The 16,478-nt window shown below is 47.9% G+C and overlaps 1 protein-coding gene across 1 annotated transcript; it reads left to right on the top strand.

The window, feature by feature from the left end:
- The first annotated feature begins 1,061 nt into the window (after positions 1 to 1,061).
- Positions 1,062 to 7,606, top strand: LOC127334212 (transcription factor BHLH6). Its single transcript, XM_051360630.2, has 5 exons — positions 1,062 to 1,544; positions 1,702 to 1,906; positions 1,990 to 2,229; positions 4,445 to 4,615; positions 7,166 to 7,606. The coding sequence occupies exons 1-5, from the start codon at positions 1,435 to 1,437 to the stop codon at positions 7,268 to 7,270; spliced, it is 831 nt and encodes a 276-aa protein (XP_051216590.1). The 5' UTR covers positions 1,062 to 1,434; the 3' UTR covers positions 7,271 to 7,606.
- The last annotated feature ends 8,872 nt before the right edge of the window (positions 7,607 to 16,478 follow it).

The raw sequence follows: 16,478 nt of genomic DNA, 5'->3' as shown, positions 1-16,478 counted from the left end.
CAACTACAACATCAATTGTCATGACTACACAATGAGCTACTATCTTGCTGATGGCATATACCCGAATTGGGAAACATTTGTTAGGATCATCGGTCTACCGACCGGAGAACCGAGCTAAAGCTGAATTTGCAAAGGCACAAGAGGCAGCCTGAAAAGACACCGAGAGAGAGAGAGCTTTTATGGTCCTGCAAGCCATATTTGTAATAGTCCGAGGTCCCAGCCGGATGAGAGGGACTTCAACTTAGAGTTCTTCTTTGACAATGTTGGTACCCGGGTGAAGCCATGAAGAAACCTGTATAAAATACAAGCATTTCTTGAGACATACCATAACGTTGAGAAAGCGGGAACTCAAAACCAGCTTCAGCTTGATCTCATTCAACACCATTAGCATAGGTAGATAGTGTGGCACTTCTATTTATTTCATTCCATTTTTTATTTGAACCATTTGTTGTAATATTGATTATTGTTGTGTATTTGCCATTTGTTTAATTATTTGAATTTGACCTATTGTTGCAATATTGATTATTATTGTATTGTGTGATGTTTAAAACTATCAAATCTTAGTTTATATAAATGTTATATTCATATTTTTATAAACAATGAAACATATATATGTTGAAATGATGCAAAACCCTTTGTTGTGGTTTTCATTTTAGATTTGGCAAGAATTGAGGCAGACCAAACTATAAGACTAGCTGGCATAACATCATATTCCGGAATATGCTGTTATACCGGTTGGTTTTGTAGGGTCTATCCACGCGAGCTATTTTCGGCTGAAAAACAAACCATGCCCTGCATCTCCTCATATGGGGTGTAACGGGGTCTACTAGAGATGCCTTTATAGGAGTAAGAAGCAAAAATTACGAGGAACAAAGCATCGCCATGGACGAAGATGCTGCTGCCACATAAATGGTCTGAGCCAAAGTTCATGGACCCGAACGAACGGGACAGCAGCGCGCGTACAGATTCCATCTATGTCGACAGGGAAAAACGAACCGAAAATGGAGGTAGCAGCCTATGATTGTGCAGCACGCACGAGGCCTAGGCGGAGAGCGCGCCAGGTGCCATCAGGTAGGCCGTAGCTAGGGTGGTCTCCCTCGCACGCACGTCGTCGGCGCCATGGCCCCCGCCCGCTACCTATGCAACGCAGATCTACCATCCATCCGTATCTGCAGCTACTCCACTGCACAGGCTTTCTTTGCGTTAGGGAATTTACGCTATCCATCCACACAAGCTGCATCACATATTCCCGCCCACTTATCATTACATGCTTTGCGACTTCGCGTATATAAAGCATTTGGGTGGCTATGTGCTGAATATGTGAACAAGTGTCCCTGATTAGTGATTATTGTACTACTAGCACAAGAGACAAGCAGGAGTGAGAAATAATATACTAGGAGAGTGAGGACTGAGGAGATCGACTCGATCGTCCCGATGGAGGACGTGAGCTTCGATTCCTTCTGGGAGACGCCAAGCTTCTTGGACGCCCAGGTGCTCGAGCTCGATTTCCAGGCCCAGGTGCTCGAGCTCGACTTAGTTGACAGGTCAGCCTCCACCATGAACGTAGCTCCCATTTAGATCCCGCCGCACTCTGTTTCTTGATCTCTCCGGGCAGAACATTGCCGGCGTCTATGTGATTGTTAGCTCGTTCCTTTTCTGCCTACTCCTCGTTTGATTAATTAGCCTGGTTGATCGTTGCAGCATGTACCAGCCGGGGGAGGATTCGCTGTCCGGTCTCTACTCCTGCTACGACGACTCGTGCTCGCCGGACGGCGCCAGCTCCTGGTCGATGGGCACCACGAGGGCGGCCAAGGAGAGCAAGAACATGATCATGGAGAGGGACCGGCGCAGGAAGCTCAACGAGAAGCTCTATGCCCTCCGCGCCGTCGTCCCCAACATCACCAAGGTCAGTGCGCCTGCGCGTGCCGTTGATCGATCGACTCAATACAATTCAACGATTTAACCCGGTTTGTGCGACGTTATCTATAGATGGACAAGGCGTCCATCATCCAGGACGCCATCGCATACATCGAGGAGCTGCACCAGGAGGAGCGGCGGATCCTCGCGGATATTTCCGACCTCGAATCGGGCAGCTGCACCGCCGTGGTCAAGACGGAGGAAGACGGCGCCTGTTTTCCGCAATGGAAGAAGATGAGGAGGGCAAGCTCAGCCTCCTGCATCAGCGACGCCATCTGTTCCCCTGCCACTCGTGCTGTTGAAATCCTCGAGGTAATTATTGATGGCCTACTGGCACTTCATAACGGTCCTGTTGCTCAGTGCTGACTCTAGCACGTTGACTTGTCGGGGGCATGCAATGGGTTCCTGCATAATTTCTGTTGACGATAAAATAGAAACCACAAGTCCACTAAAGCATTTTGCTTATAAGTTTGATCTACGACCAGGGGTTTCCCAAAAGAGCACAAACCATGCATGACTTATGAACTAACATACGAAGACTTATGAACAAACATAGGATAAAGTCGATATATGCCTCTGCTAGCTTGCTTTGTGATTTCTCGGAAATGAGCCTAGCTGGTAGCCTGGTTCAACTTTAATTTGGGCGGAAACAACAAATGTAGCTCGCGCTACATGTAGACCATTTTTTTGAATGCCACACAAAAATGACACGATCTAATATTTTTTTGGAGGTTTTAAAATTTGCACTGTTCACTACTTTCGATTTTAACTTTTGTTATTTTTACACACCCTAAAATATAGAGTATTTCGAGATTAAATTTTGCAGCTTTATAGAATACATCATTACCTACATCTAGGTTTTTTTATGAATTTTTTAGAACTCTAAAATCCCGTTTTCAAATTCTCCGAAACAAAGGTCTACATGTAGCCTGAGCTACAAAATCCCACGGATTTGGGTGCGTATTTCTTCTAGTACGAAAAAAGTTAACCTAGTTTCTCTTATGTAATCTTTGCTCTGTTTCTCCTTCTGTACACACCAATCTCAACCTCCAAAGCAAACAATTCTTAACGTTGACATGGAAAAACTTATCACATTGGCCTTACATATAGCAAATTCTTTCAATAAAAGGTAGTACAATCGAAACATTAGGACACAACCTCGTCGCCTCACCCATTTAGACAAATACAAATATTGACAAGCTAGTATTTTTTAATAACTAAAATGAGACATAGGGTATACAAGAGCCTCTAGCTAGAGGCTGGTCGTTAATTGGCCGTGAGTTGTTCACTTCTCGCAAGGGTTGGAAAGCGGACATGCAGCGAGCCTGCATATAGGTAATCAAAAGTCAGACATATACTATTCTGAAATAAAAATTGCACTAAGTTGATTTTTATAACACCTATATGTGGGTTTAAGCGGGGTCCTGCTTGAAATCTTACCTACAACAGTTGAAGTGGGCTTAACTTTCGATCCAATACAAATCACTTTCCAACTAAAGAAAATCCTACTTCTAAAATACTTTCCATCAACTTTCAACTCAAAATTTTGTCTCTAACATCAAAGCTTTCCTCTCCAAAAAGGATGCAAGTTCTCATACCCAAGGTATGATTTTTTGATACAAAAATGAACTTCAGGTCTACAAATTGGAGGTTTTTGCGGACTACATGTCATCATATTATTGGTGTCGGCAGTGCTTGAATGGATACACATAGGATGAAAGGGGTTACTTGTGCAAATCAAAGAGTGCGGGAGAAAGGCACACCCAACGATGCTCGAGGAAACTCTTGTTACCGCGAAACAGAAGGTTGTCTTCTAGCGAGAAGTAACTCTTAGTGTGAAAGTGACGAGGTAAGCACATGATACTGAGTTAAAGAAGCGAGAGAGATAGGAGACTCTCTGCCACGCAAAATGGCAAGATAATGACATGGGGAATAAGCGAAAATGCGATGAATGCAGCAGAAAAAAGATAGAGAAGGTGCAGACCAGGTAGTTAGAAGCTCCGGGCATGAGTCTTTGTCCAACTTACTATCACTCATGGACGATCATCAATTAGCACTTTAGCCGAGAAAAATATAGAGAAGGTGCGGACCAGATAGTTAGAAGCTCCGGGCATGAGTCTTTGTCCAAGTTACTATCACTCATGGACGATCATCAATTAGTACTTTAGCAGAGAAAAATATAGAGAAGGTGCGGACCAGGTAGTTAGAAGCTCCGGGCATGAGTCTTTGTCCAAGTTACTATCACTCACGGACGATCATCAATTAGCACTTTGGGCTATTTGTTCACAAGAAGGCTTATTGGTGCGAATATTTCTTTATATGAAAATAACAAAAAAAAAATCTAGGATAAATAGAATGTGTCAAAACAGGAGGAAACATTTGCTTCAAATTAAGGATATTTCATTTTGGTTGGAACATTTCTTCGACATCAGGCACTCCTAGGTCAAACGTCAGTCCTATGTGATTACTAGATGGAAAGAAAAACCAATATAAACATGCATCGGGCGATATATTGTGGTTTGTGCAGCTGGAAGTGACGGAGGTAGGTGAGAAGCTGGCGGTGTTGAGCGTGAGGTACGCCAAGACGAGGGGCGCCATGGCGATGGTGTGCAAGGCGCTCGAGTTGCTCAGTCTCAAGGTCATCACAGCAAGCGTTACCACGCTGGCCGGCAGCATTGTCCACACCATGTTCGTCGAGGTAAACATCATTTGCTGCATTTCCCCTCCAACTAATTTTGGTCCCATCGGTCGTCTATCATACGTAGATCATCTCCTAATTTCGCTAGAAGGAAAGGGACTGCTCCGTCTGTCTTGCTCGCTTGCAGCTGATGAATTCTTTGTGTGACATCAGTTTGATGACATCACGTTAATGGCGTCATACGCAGGTGCTAGCACGGTTTAGAGAGAAAGAAAAGAAGGCATACGTTGGTTTTTCTTGATGAATTTGCTAGATTCGGGAGTTGTCTTTTACTCTTGATACGGAAAGATTTGGAGGTCGGCGTCTTCTCATGTTCTTTTCCAACCCGTTCAACAATAATGCGTCCCTTCTGCTTTTTTTTTTTTTGGCTTTTGCAACGATTGAGCGACGGACATACACGCGTACCCCAGCCAAATCCAGCATGCTCTATACGCACCAACATACAAGGAGTTGCTGCTGTTGCCTCATTATGCACAACCTAGGAACACACATAAATTCCTGGGCCTCTCTAAAATAAAATCTATACCTAATAATAAAGGAAGAAGCGTTTCCGTGGTTTGGTCCGTCGTGGTTCCGTCGTCCAATCTTGGTTTCGTCCGTGGTTTCCATATCGCACGCCACAGAGATTGTATATTGCACGAAGTGGCTTCGAGTTGGACCTAGCACCGGAACCAGGGACGGAAAAGAAACGTGACGATTCCAAATTCCAAATCATCACGCGAGCTCTCTCCTTTAAATTGAACCCAATCCCCGCACCTCTCGACGCCGTCCTCCTCGCCGCTACCGAGACCCTGCCCTCTACGCTGCTAGGCGTTGCGGTCGATTTCCGTGGTTGTGCGAGCACTGGACTCGGCTGCCAAGGAGCTCGCCAGGCTGTGGCCTTTCAGCACCGCTTGATCCGTTCGGTGTTATGGCCGCGACACCGTCGGCGGGAGGAAGCGGACGCCGAAGAGCTGGTTGGCCTTGCCGGTGGCGACGCGCGCAAAGAGGAGCCTTCACCAGCATTGGTCGTATAGCAACGGAGGAAGAGGTTCAATAGCTGTGGAAGGGGGTGCGACGAGGTCTACTGGAGATAGAGGAGGAAAACAACGAGGATGCTGTGCAAAATTCTCCACCTGTGCTGCACAGCGTGAGAAAGCAGATGCATCTGAGGCACCGCTTCCCTGTTTGCCTGGTGGTGACAGTCTGACAGAGGAGAAGCCGTGATGGTTGCAGGATGTGGTGCGCCTAAGCTTAGATTTGTTAGCTTTGAGGAGGAGCAACAAAATCAGATGTGTGAATAACCGGAAACAAGTTCGGATGCTTGAGTAGTGGCAAAGACTATGGCCATTACCCAAAGCAGCAGGCAGGAGTGAAGGTTCCCACGGAAAAGAAAAAGACCGGCCGTGCGTGCTGCTTCCCTGGGGCTGCTAGCCAGCCTGCTGACACCTGGTAGGTCTGAGTTGTCCAATTTAATGCATTTGATCCTTCGCTTAGCTCTTGACTACTGGATTTCAGCAAGCAAGTTTCCATGAAGAGAAACCTGTCCAGGTAATATAAATCAGCACTAAGAAGTGGAATATTCTTCTCTTAACCGCTCAGCAAGTACAGATGTAATTGCTGTCCAAAAGAGACGAGCACGCACCGGTAAATCGAATATAGTTGTGATGGCATGAGAAGAACTGGAACCGAGTCAGCCTTGCCTTTGTCTCATTCTCAAATTTCCTATGTGCTCTTGTTTCCCGTCGCTAAAGCTGCAGCAAGGCACACAACAATTTTAGGGAAGAACCATGTCGAAGCATCAAAGTTTAATATTCAGGTACCTTACTTTTGTCCGTTTTTAAGCAGGAGCGATGGTCTTTTTGTCAAGACGGATAGCAATTAGGATGTTTCTTTCAGAAAATCATTCCACTAGGAAGATCAGAGTCTAAAGGATAATGCCAGCCGTGCCCATATCTGTGGCACATTTTATACTACAAAATTTAGTATTGGTGGGATACTGACAACACATTATAGTTATATTTTTTCTGTGTCACATTTTTTATTTTAAGATGTGACGCTACATTGTGTTTCGCTCCCGGTGCAACGCACGGGCAAATTTTCCTATAAAAACATAAATTTCTGGGATACTTAGGCATCGATCTTTGTGTACAGACAAGGTCACAATTTTTTTTTTTTTTTTTTTTTTTTTTTTTTTTTTTTTGAGAACCAACCTGAGGTTGGGTGGTTAGGAGGGTGGTTGTACCCCCAGCCCACCAGAGTTCAAACCCCAGGTTTGACATCTGTGTGTCTCATAAAGGCGGAATGTTCATTCAGTGGGAGGCGACGTTCCCGTCGACAGCGAGGCGCCTGTGGTGACTTCGTCAATTTCAAGATCTAATCCGCCGGCTCAGTCTTCCGGAGGTGCTCATAGGGGTAGGGTGTGCGTGTGTGCATTCATAGGGATGAGTGTATGCGCGTGTATGTGAGCGTCTGCGTTTGTACTGTGTTTCTCAAAAAAAAGGTCACAAGTTTTTTGCCAATGGTAGGAGCCATTTATTTTCTCTAACAAAACCTAGTTCTTCTTTTCAGACAGATGTAATGTATGGTGCTGAGACGATCAAGGAGATGGTACAGGCTGCGATCGGCCAGCTCCATGTAACAAGAAGCCCACTCAAGTCCATGAGTTACCGATGAACATTATGTGCAACCCATAGCCATCCTTGGCTACCGATGTTCCTTCATGTTCATTGCATCACTATGGGTCATGGGAGAAGCCTCTGCTCCTGCACTCTAGTACTCCTACAGTCTACTTCTAATAACGTGACAACCCAGCTGCAATTGATCATATTGCCGCAGTAAACAAATGTGTTCCTGGACTTCATGTATTTGTTCTACACAAATTTTGGCAATAGGCCATGTACAATGATGATATCTTAGCAATGTCACGTAGGATAATGCTGAGGTGGATGAAAGAGAAAGATGAAAAATAGCTTTACCTTCTCTTAGCTAAGAGATGATCTCTTAGCACAATTTGTCTCACCACATTTTTAGGATATCTCGTTACTAAAGATAAGACTAAAAAATAACCCATTGTACATCATGCTTTCTTGTTATATCTAGATTGTGTGGCAGGATTAAGATAAGACGATCTTATCAATTATTGTACATGTCCTAATACGACATGATAGGCTATACCAGGGTGTGCGAAACTGAAACTGGTTTGAGATCCGTAGAAATCAGCCTTCTTTAATGTTTTTCTTCTATCGCTCAAAGTCGGTCAATGCTGTGGCTTCAATGAAACAAGACCAGTGGGCTACTAAGTGGATATGAGTCTAATTCAGCTCCTTTGTTTTCAAGGATACGTCCCGGAAACGTATCAATCACACGGACAAAGAAGTGGATAGACAAGACATACCACACTTACAACACTAACCCAACACTAACCCAACAGTTAACCATGATTCTAGATACAAACACAAGGACTTGCTTAGCTCACCAAGAGACTTAAAGTCGGACACTTCTATAGAAGGAGGACATCTTCAAGACTGACCTAGCCAACATACCTTCCACCCTCCACGCGCAGAGGAGCCAGCGAATGATCGACAAGACCTTCCTAGTCTCACCAAAGGCTACAACTTGAAAGCACCGACGATGGCGTGCATTGCACCGCATAGTCTTATGCCTTGTACAACAACAAACATCAAAGCAATACATACCAGAGGTAACATGCACAACCAAATAGTGTCTCTCGAAGCGATTCTTCCGACAAACAAGCGGCGTCGAGGATGCAAGCATCTCCAATCCAGCTCGTTGGTTCTAGGTTTTCACGTAGAGACAAAGCCCGGAGGGTGAGGAAGATGTTGGACTCCTTGATGAGGCATCTAAGGAGGCAAACGACGCCCGGATGTTTCATTATCGTCGGCACAAAAATTGGGCAGGAATTTCGTCCGGACGTGCACTAAATCCCCACCCATCATATCTCTGTCTTAGAACCTTGAAGCCACTGCGGTTGCTGCCGCAACACCTCCTTCTCGCTTATTGTGTCGTCGTGGTTGACCTCCACCGCGGCTGCTGCCGCAACATCTCCTTCTCGCTTATTGAACCGTCGAGGTTGACCTCCAACGCGCCCAGCACCGTCGTGACCCACCACTAGCAACCCCTATCGGTCAGATTCATGGCCTGAATAGCTGGATCTGGGCAAGGAGGGACACCACAACTAAAATTAGAGCGCACCGCCGCTCCTCCTTAGCCATATCGTCCAACCTCCATGGCCCGCCACCTCATATATGCGCTACTTATGCCGCCATATGATCACTGCTAGAGGACCATAGCAAGAGCACATCGGTGCTCCTCCTTTGCTCCACCACGCCACCTCAATGGCCGGCCACCTTGTCCAGACGCTGGTCGCCGTTTAAGGACCCAGCTAGAGTGCACCGACGCTTCTCCTCAGCCCACTACGCCACCTTTGTGGCCCTCCGCCTCATACATTGATGCTCACAGTTACCATGCCATCCTTCCGTAGCTCGCCGCCGTGGCGACATCCTCACCACGAGACACTAGTGGAGAAGAGGCCTTTGGTCCCAAGCAAATGTCCCAGTGCTGAACCAAACCGGGTCCAATGGGGACATTGGTCCCGGTTAGTTTCTGCCCAGGACGACCCCACCCGCTGGCGCCTGTCCTGTAGTGGCCTTTGGACCCGGTTTGTATTACAAACCGGGACTAAAGGGTCCACCGCAGGGCGCCGCAGGCCGTGTCAGTCGTGGGGAACCCTTTAGTCCCGGTTTGTAATACAAACCGGGTCCAAAGGCCCCGCCTCTGGCTATATAACCTTGCCCCTGCCCAAGTGTGAGCCACACTTGGCCATTTTTTCACTATCTTCACAAGAGGGGTGTATTGCTTTCCTCTCTTCTTCACATGCACAAGAGGTGTTCGATGAAATGCTTAAGAGGATTTGCCACTTGAGTTTACACAAATCAAGCCACACTTAACTTGCTTTTTTCTTCTTCATCGAGGTTAACAACTTTATCCTTTTCATCTGCAATTGATAAAATGCATGTGTATATATACATCGTGATGTTCTGTAATGGTTTTGATCAGCTTAATTATATCATGCAGATGAATCGGCAATGGATGTACATTGACCGACGGTTTGACGAGTTCACTGCGGGCCTGGATAATTTTATGGTCGTGGCGGAGGCAAACAAACATGGTGGCTTCATGTATTGTCCATGTGTGGACTGCAAGAATACCGTAAATTACGCTCACTCGAGTCTCATTCACAGCCACCTTCTGCGATTCGGTTTCATGCCCAGTTACTATTGTTGGACCAAGCACGAAGAAAGAGGGGTTATGATGGAAGACAATGACGAAGAGGAAGAGGATGATGACGGTTATCCCAATTTCCCTGAATACGATGATACTGCAGAAGGCAATGAAGACAATGAAGTAGAAGATCAAGAGGCACCAGATGAGCCTGCTGATGATGATCTTGGCCGGGCCATTGCTGATGCAAGGAGAGAATGTGAAACTGAAAAGGAAAGGTTGGCCTTCGACAAGATGATAGAAGATCACAACAAATTGTTATACCCAACTTGCGAAGATGGCCATAAAAAGCTAGGCAGCACACTGGAATTGTTGGAATGGAAGGCAGAGAACGGTGTCACTGACTCAGGATTTGGAAAGTTGCTGACAATAATTAAGAGGAAGCTTCCAAGGGGTAACGAATTGCCCGCCAGTACGTACGAAGCAAAGAAGATTGTCTGCCCTCTAGGATTAGATGTGCAAAAGATACATGCATGCATTAATGACTGCATCCTCTACCGCGATGAGTACGAGAATTTGGATGCATGTCTGGTGTGCACTGCATTGCGGTATAAGATCAGACGAGATGACCCTGGTGATGTTGAGGGCGAGCGCCCCAGGAAGAGGGTTCCTGCCAAGGTTATGTGGTATGCTCCTATAATACCACGGCTGAAACGCTTGTTCAGAAATAAAGAGCATGCTAGGTTGTTGCGATGGCACAAAGAAGACCGTAAGAAAGACGTGATGTTGAGGCACCCTGCTGATGGCTCCCAATGGAGAAAAATTGATAGAGAGTTCCCAAACTTTGCACAGGATGCAAGGAACTTACGGTTTAGTCTAAGTACAGATGGCATGAATCCTTTTGGAGAGCAGAGCTGCAGCCATAGCACCTGGCCTGTGACTCTTTGTATATATAACCTTCCTCCTTGGTTGTGCATGAAGCGGAAGTTCATTATGATGCCAGTGCTCATACAAGGCCCGAAGCAACCCGGGAACGACATTGATGTGTACCTGAAGCCATTAGTTGAAGAACTTCTACAGCTGTGGTCTCTAGCAGGTGTACGTGTGTGGGACGAGCACAAGCAGGAGGAATTTGACCTAAGAGCGCTGCTTTTCGTAACCATCAATGACTGGCCTGCTCTTGGTAACATTTCAGGACAGTCAAACAAGGGATACAATGCATGCACGCACTGTTTACATGAGCTCGAAGGTGATTATTTGGAAAAATGTAAGAAGGTCGTGTACCTGGGGCATCGTCGATTTCTTAGGCTTACCCATCCCGTAAGAAAGAAAGGCAAGCATTACAACGGTGAGGCTGATCACCGGAGGAAGCCTCTCCATCGTGATGGTGTTGATATATTTGGTATGGTCAAGGATCTAGATGTAATATTTGGAAAGGGTCCTGGCGGACGGTCTGTTCCGAATGACGATGCCGGACACGCGCCCATGTGGAAGAAGAAATCTATATTTTGGGATCTACCCTATTGGGAAGTCTTAGAGGTCCGCTCTTCAATCGATGTGATGCACGTGATGAAGAATCTTTGCGTGAACCTGCTAGGCTTTCTGGGCGTGTACGGGAAGACAAAAGATACACCAGAAGCACAGGAGGACCAGCAACGTAGGAAAGACCCCAAAAAACTGCATGAGAGAGTTAAAGGACGTCATTACTCCAGCTACGCTCTTACAAAAGCAGAGAAGGAAATATTTTTTGAATGTCTGAGCAGTATCAAGGTCCCGTCTGGCTTCTCCTCCAATATAAAGGGAATAATAAATATGGAGAAGAAAACATTCCAGAACCTGAAGTCTCATGACTGTCACGTGATAATGACACAGTTGCTTCCGATTGCATTGAGAGGGCTTCTACCGGAAAATGTTCGACTGCCCATTGTGAAGCTATGTGCATTCCTCAATGCAATTTCTCAGAAGGTAATAAATCCAGAAATTCTACCGAGGTTGCAGAATGATGTGGTCCAATGTCTCGTTAGTTTTGAGCTGGTGTTCCCACCATCCTTCTTCAATATTATGACACATCTCCTCGTTCACCTGGTCGATGAGATTTGCATTCTCGGTCCTATGTTTCTACACAATATGTTCCCCTTCGAGAGGTTCATGGGAGTCTTAAAGAAATATGTTCATAACCGTGCTAGGCCAGAAGGAAGCATCTCCAAGGGCTATGGAACAGAGGAGGTCATGAATTCTGTGTTGACTTTATTCCTGACCTTAAGCCGATTGGTGTTCCTGAATCGCGGCATGAAGGGAGACTAAGTGGAAAAGGCACGCTAGGAAGGAAATCAATGATATGTAGGGACGGGATTTCTTTGACTCAAGCACACTACACAGTTCTACAAAGTTCCACCTTGGTGGCTCCGTATATCGGTGACCACAAGAACTTTCTACGCTCCCGTAACCCGGGCGATCGAACGATTGGATTAGACGTGAACACATGTCGACTTTCGGCCGTTGGTTGCAAAAACATCTCCTGAATAACAAAGATATTGAACATCAGTTGTACTTGCTGGCCCAGACACCATCTTCGACTGTAGTGACTTTCCAAGGGTACGAGATAAATGGGAATACATTTTACACGATCGCCCAAGATAAAAAGAGCACCAACCAAAACAGTGGTGTCCGGTTTGATGCAATAATGAATGAAGGCCCAAATGACACATATTATGGTTACATAGAGGATATATGGGAACTTGACTATGGACCTTCTTTTAAGGTCCCTTTGTTTAGGTGCAAATGGGTCAACAAAACAGGAGGCGGGGTTCAGGTAGACAAGTTGTATGGAATGACAACAGTGGATCTCAACAATCTTGGGTATAGAGACGAACCATTCGTCCTAGCCAAGGATGTGGCCCAGGTTTTCTATGTGAAGGATATGTCTACCAAACCAAGAAAAAGGAAACATAAGGAAACAAATACATCAAACGATGAGCCAAAGCGCCACATAGTTCTTTCTGGAAAAAGAAACATCGTGGGAGTGGAGGACAAGACAGACATGTCAGAAGATTATAATCAGTTTGATGAAATTCCACCCTTTAGAGTGAACATTGATCCAAGCATCAAGTTAAATGATGAAGATGCTCCATGGTTACGGCCGAAGAAGATTAATTAAATGATGAAGATGCTCCATCATCAAGTTAATTGAAGAATGTTCATGGCACAAATGAGTATCTCAACATGGCAATCAATTTCCCATTTATTTTTGTGTAATCATGTAACTGTATGTAAGATATTAAAAGTGGAGATGCGCCACGGGAGATTTCCCAACCCTTTCCCCAACACTGTTAGATGAGATGTAGTCGTTCAGGGGCTTGCAGGAAAAAATTCCAAGGCGCAGTTTCTGAAGATGCCGTAGGGCGTGTGCACCAACGACATCTTCGAGAAACTGCGCCACGGGAGATTTCCCAACCCTTTCCCCAACACTGTTAGATGAGATGTAGTCGTTTAGGGGCTTGCAGGGAAAAATTCCGAGGAGCAGCTTCCGAAGATGTCGTAGGGCGTGTGCACCAACGACATGTTCAAGAAGCTGCGCCACGAGAGATTTCCCAACCCTTCCCTTCATCCATGGGAATGAAACTCTGCTTGGCTTGTTGATCTGCTTGGCAAGACGTATCGATGCTCCTTTTATAGGCACGGCACCTCTTCTACTTTGTCTTGTTCCTTCGATAGGGCGTCGTGCGCTACATGCTTTATCTCATCGAGCAGTGCATCCACCCATGCGTTCTTATCCTGCCGACATCTTTAGTCCCGGTTGTACCCACCAGCCGGGACTAAAGGTTACCCACACATCCTTATCCCACCGACACTTTTGTTAGATGACACAAAAAAGGATCTTTAGTCCCGGTTGTACCCACCAGCCGGGACTAAAGGTTACCCACACGTCCTTATCTCACCGACAGTTTTTGGCGCCACTGCGTTCCCGCCTATTTTTCTTCCCGCGCTTTCCACTGCTTCCCGCCTCCGTCCTCCCGCCATTTTTTCACTATATATATGTTGGCTTGGCCTCCATTTACATATCACATCTAGACTCATATCTGCAAACCTCATCACCAGGTCACATGGCTTCCATCGTATCTCTAACCCTCCGGGAGGCGGAGGCGCTTTGCGCGTCGAACTACCCCTGCCCGCCGGGCTACCGCGTCCCTACCGGCTGGAACCTGAGCGTCGGAGGGGTACCGGTCCCTCCTATCCCTCTAGGTGTGGCGTGCGAGATGGCCATCACGAACCACTACTACTTCGAGCTCACGCCAGAGCAGCGGAGGAATCCCCAGTGGCATCCCGACTACAGCCCGACTTGGGAAAGCTTCTTCATCAATCGGCGTGAGAGGGCGCTCGCCAGGCACGAGGAGGGCGGCCCGCCTCCTTCGAACTTCAACGAGGCCGGCCGTCGGCTGTGGTGGCGCGACCGGACTCTCCAGGGCGTCATGGCCCACCGTGGCCCCCACCTGCGCTACCCTCAGTCCCAGCCCACGCGTGCTCTCCCGCCGAGGTTTGACTACCGCGACCCCGATGCCAGTGACGATGATGACGGTGACTACGACGACTACAGTGGCGAGTACTATAGGGCTAGGCACGAGTATGACTGAATGACTCGAACAGTCGAATCTGGCCATGTATCTTAATTAATTTTCAGTTGAGCTAGGCACGAGTACTATAGGGCTAGGCACGAGTACTATCTGGCCATGTATCTTAATTAAGAATGCGGTGGTGTTGTCGACGTCGTTGGGGAACTGCGCCCTCCACTGGCGCATCAACTCCTCGTCGTGCTCGGCGATTGCGATCTGGCGCTGCACCTGGCGGTGGCGGCGACGGTCCTCGTCGTCGACGAGGCACGGCGTCGGCGCGAGGAACTCCGCCTCCTCTAGCGATTCGACGTCTGGGAAGTTCATGTCGCACCGTGGCCGCCGAAATCGCCATGCGGCCGCGTCGTAAGCGCGCGCCGCCAGCTCCGGGGTGTTGTACGTGCCGAGGGTGAGCCGGAAGCCACCGGCGCATCTCGGCGTAGAACCTACCGTTCGGACATGGCGGTGGCGGTGGCGACGGTGGCCTGTACATGGCGGTGGCGGTGGTGGGCAGTACACGGCGGTGGCCCGTACATGGCGGTGACGGTGGTGGCCAGGCGGTGGCGGTGGCGACGGTGGCCTGTACATGGCGGTGGCGGTGGTGGGCAGTACACGGCGGTGGCCCGTACATGGCGGTGACGGTGGTGGTCAGGCGGTGGCGGTGGCGACGGTGGCCAGTACACGGCGGTGGCGACGGTGGCCAGTACACGGCGGTGGCGATGGTGGCCAGTACACGGCGGTGGCAACGGTGGCCTGTACATGGCGGTGGCGGTGGTGGGCAGTACACGGCGGTGGCCCGTACATGGCGGTAACGGTGGTGGTCAGGCGGTGGCGGTGGCGACGGTGGCCAGTACACGGCGGTGGCGACGGTGGCCAGTACACGGCGGTGGCGGCGGTGGCCTGTACATGGCGGTGGCGGTGGTGGGCAGTACACGGCGGTGGCCCGTACATGGCGGTGACGGTGGTGGCCAGGCGGTGGTGGTGGTGGGCAGTACACGGCGGTGGCCCGTACATGGCGGTGACGGTGGTGGCCAGGCGGTGGCGGTGGCGACGGTGGCCTGTACATGCATGCCGGTGGCGGCGGTGGACACGTGTGGCAGTGCGGTGGCTTTTTTTTCATTTGAAATAAGGCGGGAATGAAACTTTTTAAAAAAAAGTGGCCTTTAGACCCGGTTTGTATTACAAACCGGGACTAAAGGCCTTTTTTGCGCGCGCAGCGAAAACGCAGCAAAAACGGCCTTTAGTCCCGGTTCCTATTACAAACCGGGACCAAAGGGGGGCCTTTGGTCCCGGTTTGTAATACGAACCGGGACCAAAGGGGGTCTGCCTTTATAACTCCTCCCTTCGTCTCCGCGGAGATCAATCCCGCGGAGACGAACGAGCGCACGCCGCCAGGCTGCCCAAAACTCGCGCGCCGTCGCTGTCGCCGCCCCTGCCGCACGCAACCGCCGCCGCCGCACGACGCCGCCTCCTCCTTAGCCGCGCGCACGCAACAGCCGCGCGCCGTCTCCGCCGCCTCCTCTCTCCGCCGGCAACCGCCGCCGTCTCCACCGCGCGCAACCGCCGCCGTCTCCACCGCCTCCTCTCCGCCGGCAACCGCCGCCGTCGCCGCCTCCTCGTCGACCGCGCCTCCTCCTCCGCCGGCAAGAGGTGAGCCGGCCGGCGCCCTCTTTTTTTTATTGTTATTTATATTTGTAAAATTATTGTGTTGTTAGTATATTAATTGTTAGTATAGTACTTAATTAGAAAAAATGTTAGTATGTTAATTAGTATAGTTAGCTAGAAATAGTATAGTTGTTACTATTACTATAGTTAGAAAAATTAGTTATAAGTACTTGTTAGATAAAAAGTTATATGTTAGGAAAGTAGTGAAAATTATAGTTAGAATAAAGTTATGAAAATAATATTTGTTAGAAATAAGATAGAAAATTATAGTTACAAAATTATAGTAGTGAAAATTATTAGTATAGTTAATCCGATATGTTAGAAAAAGTAGTGAAAATTATAGTTAGAAAATTGTTAGTATAGTTAAT

Source organism: Lolium perenne, chromosome 2, assembly GCF_019359855.2.
Source record: "Lolium perenne isolate Kyuss_39 chromosome 2, Kyuss_2.0, whole genome shotgun sequence".
Classification (NCBI taxonomy): Eukaryota; Viridiplantae; Streptophyta; class Magnoliopsida; order Poales; family Poaceae; genus Lolium; species Lolium perenne.
The sequence above is the reverse complement of the archived record's forward strand: the minus strand, read 5'-3'. Positions and strand labels throughout refer to the sequence as shown.

Coding starts and splice junctions, on each gene's coding strand:
- LOC127334212 (XM_051360630.2), top strand. CDS start 1,435: ATGGAGGACGTGAGCTTCGATTCCTTCTGGGAGACGCCAAGCTTCTTG. Junction 1,907..1,989: donor TCGTCCCCAACATCACCAAG/GTCAGTGCGCCT, acceptor CGTTATCTATAG/ATGGACAAGGCGTCCATCAT. Junction 2,230..4,444: donor GTGCTGTTGAAATCCTCGAG/GTAATTATTGAT, acceptor TGGTTTGTGCAG/CTGGAAGTGACGGAGGTAGG.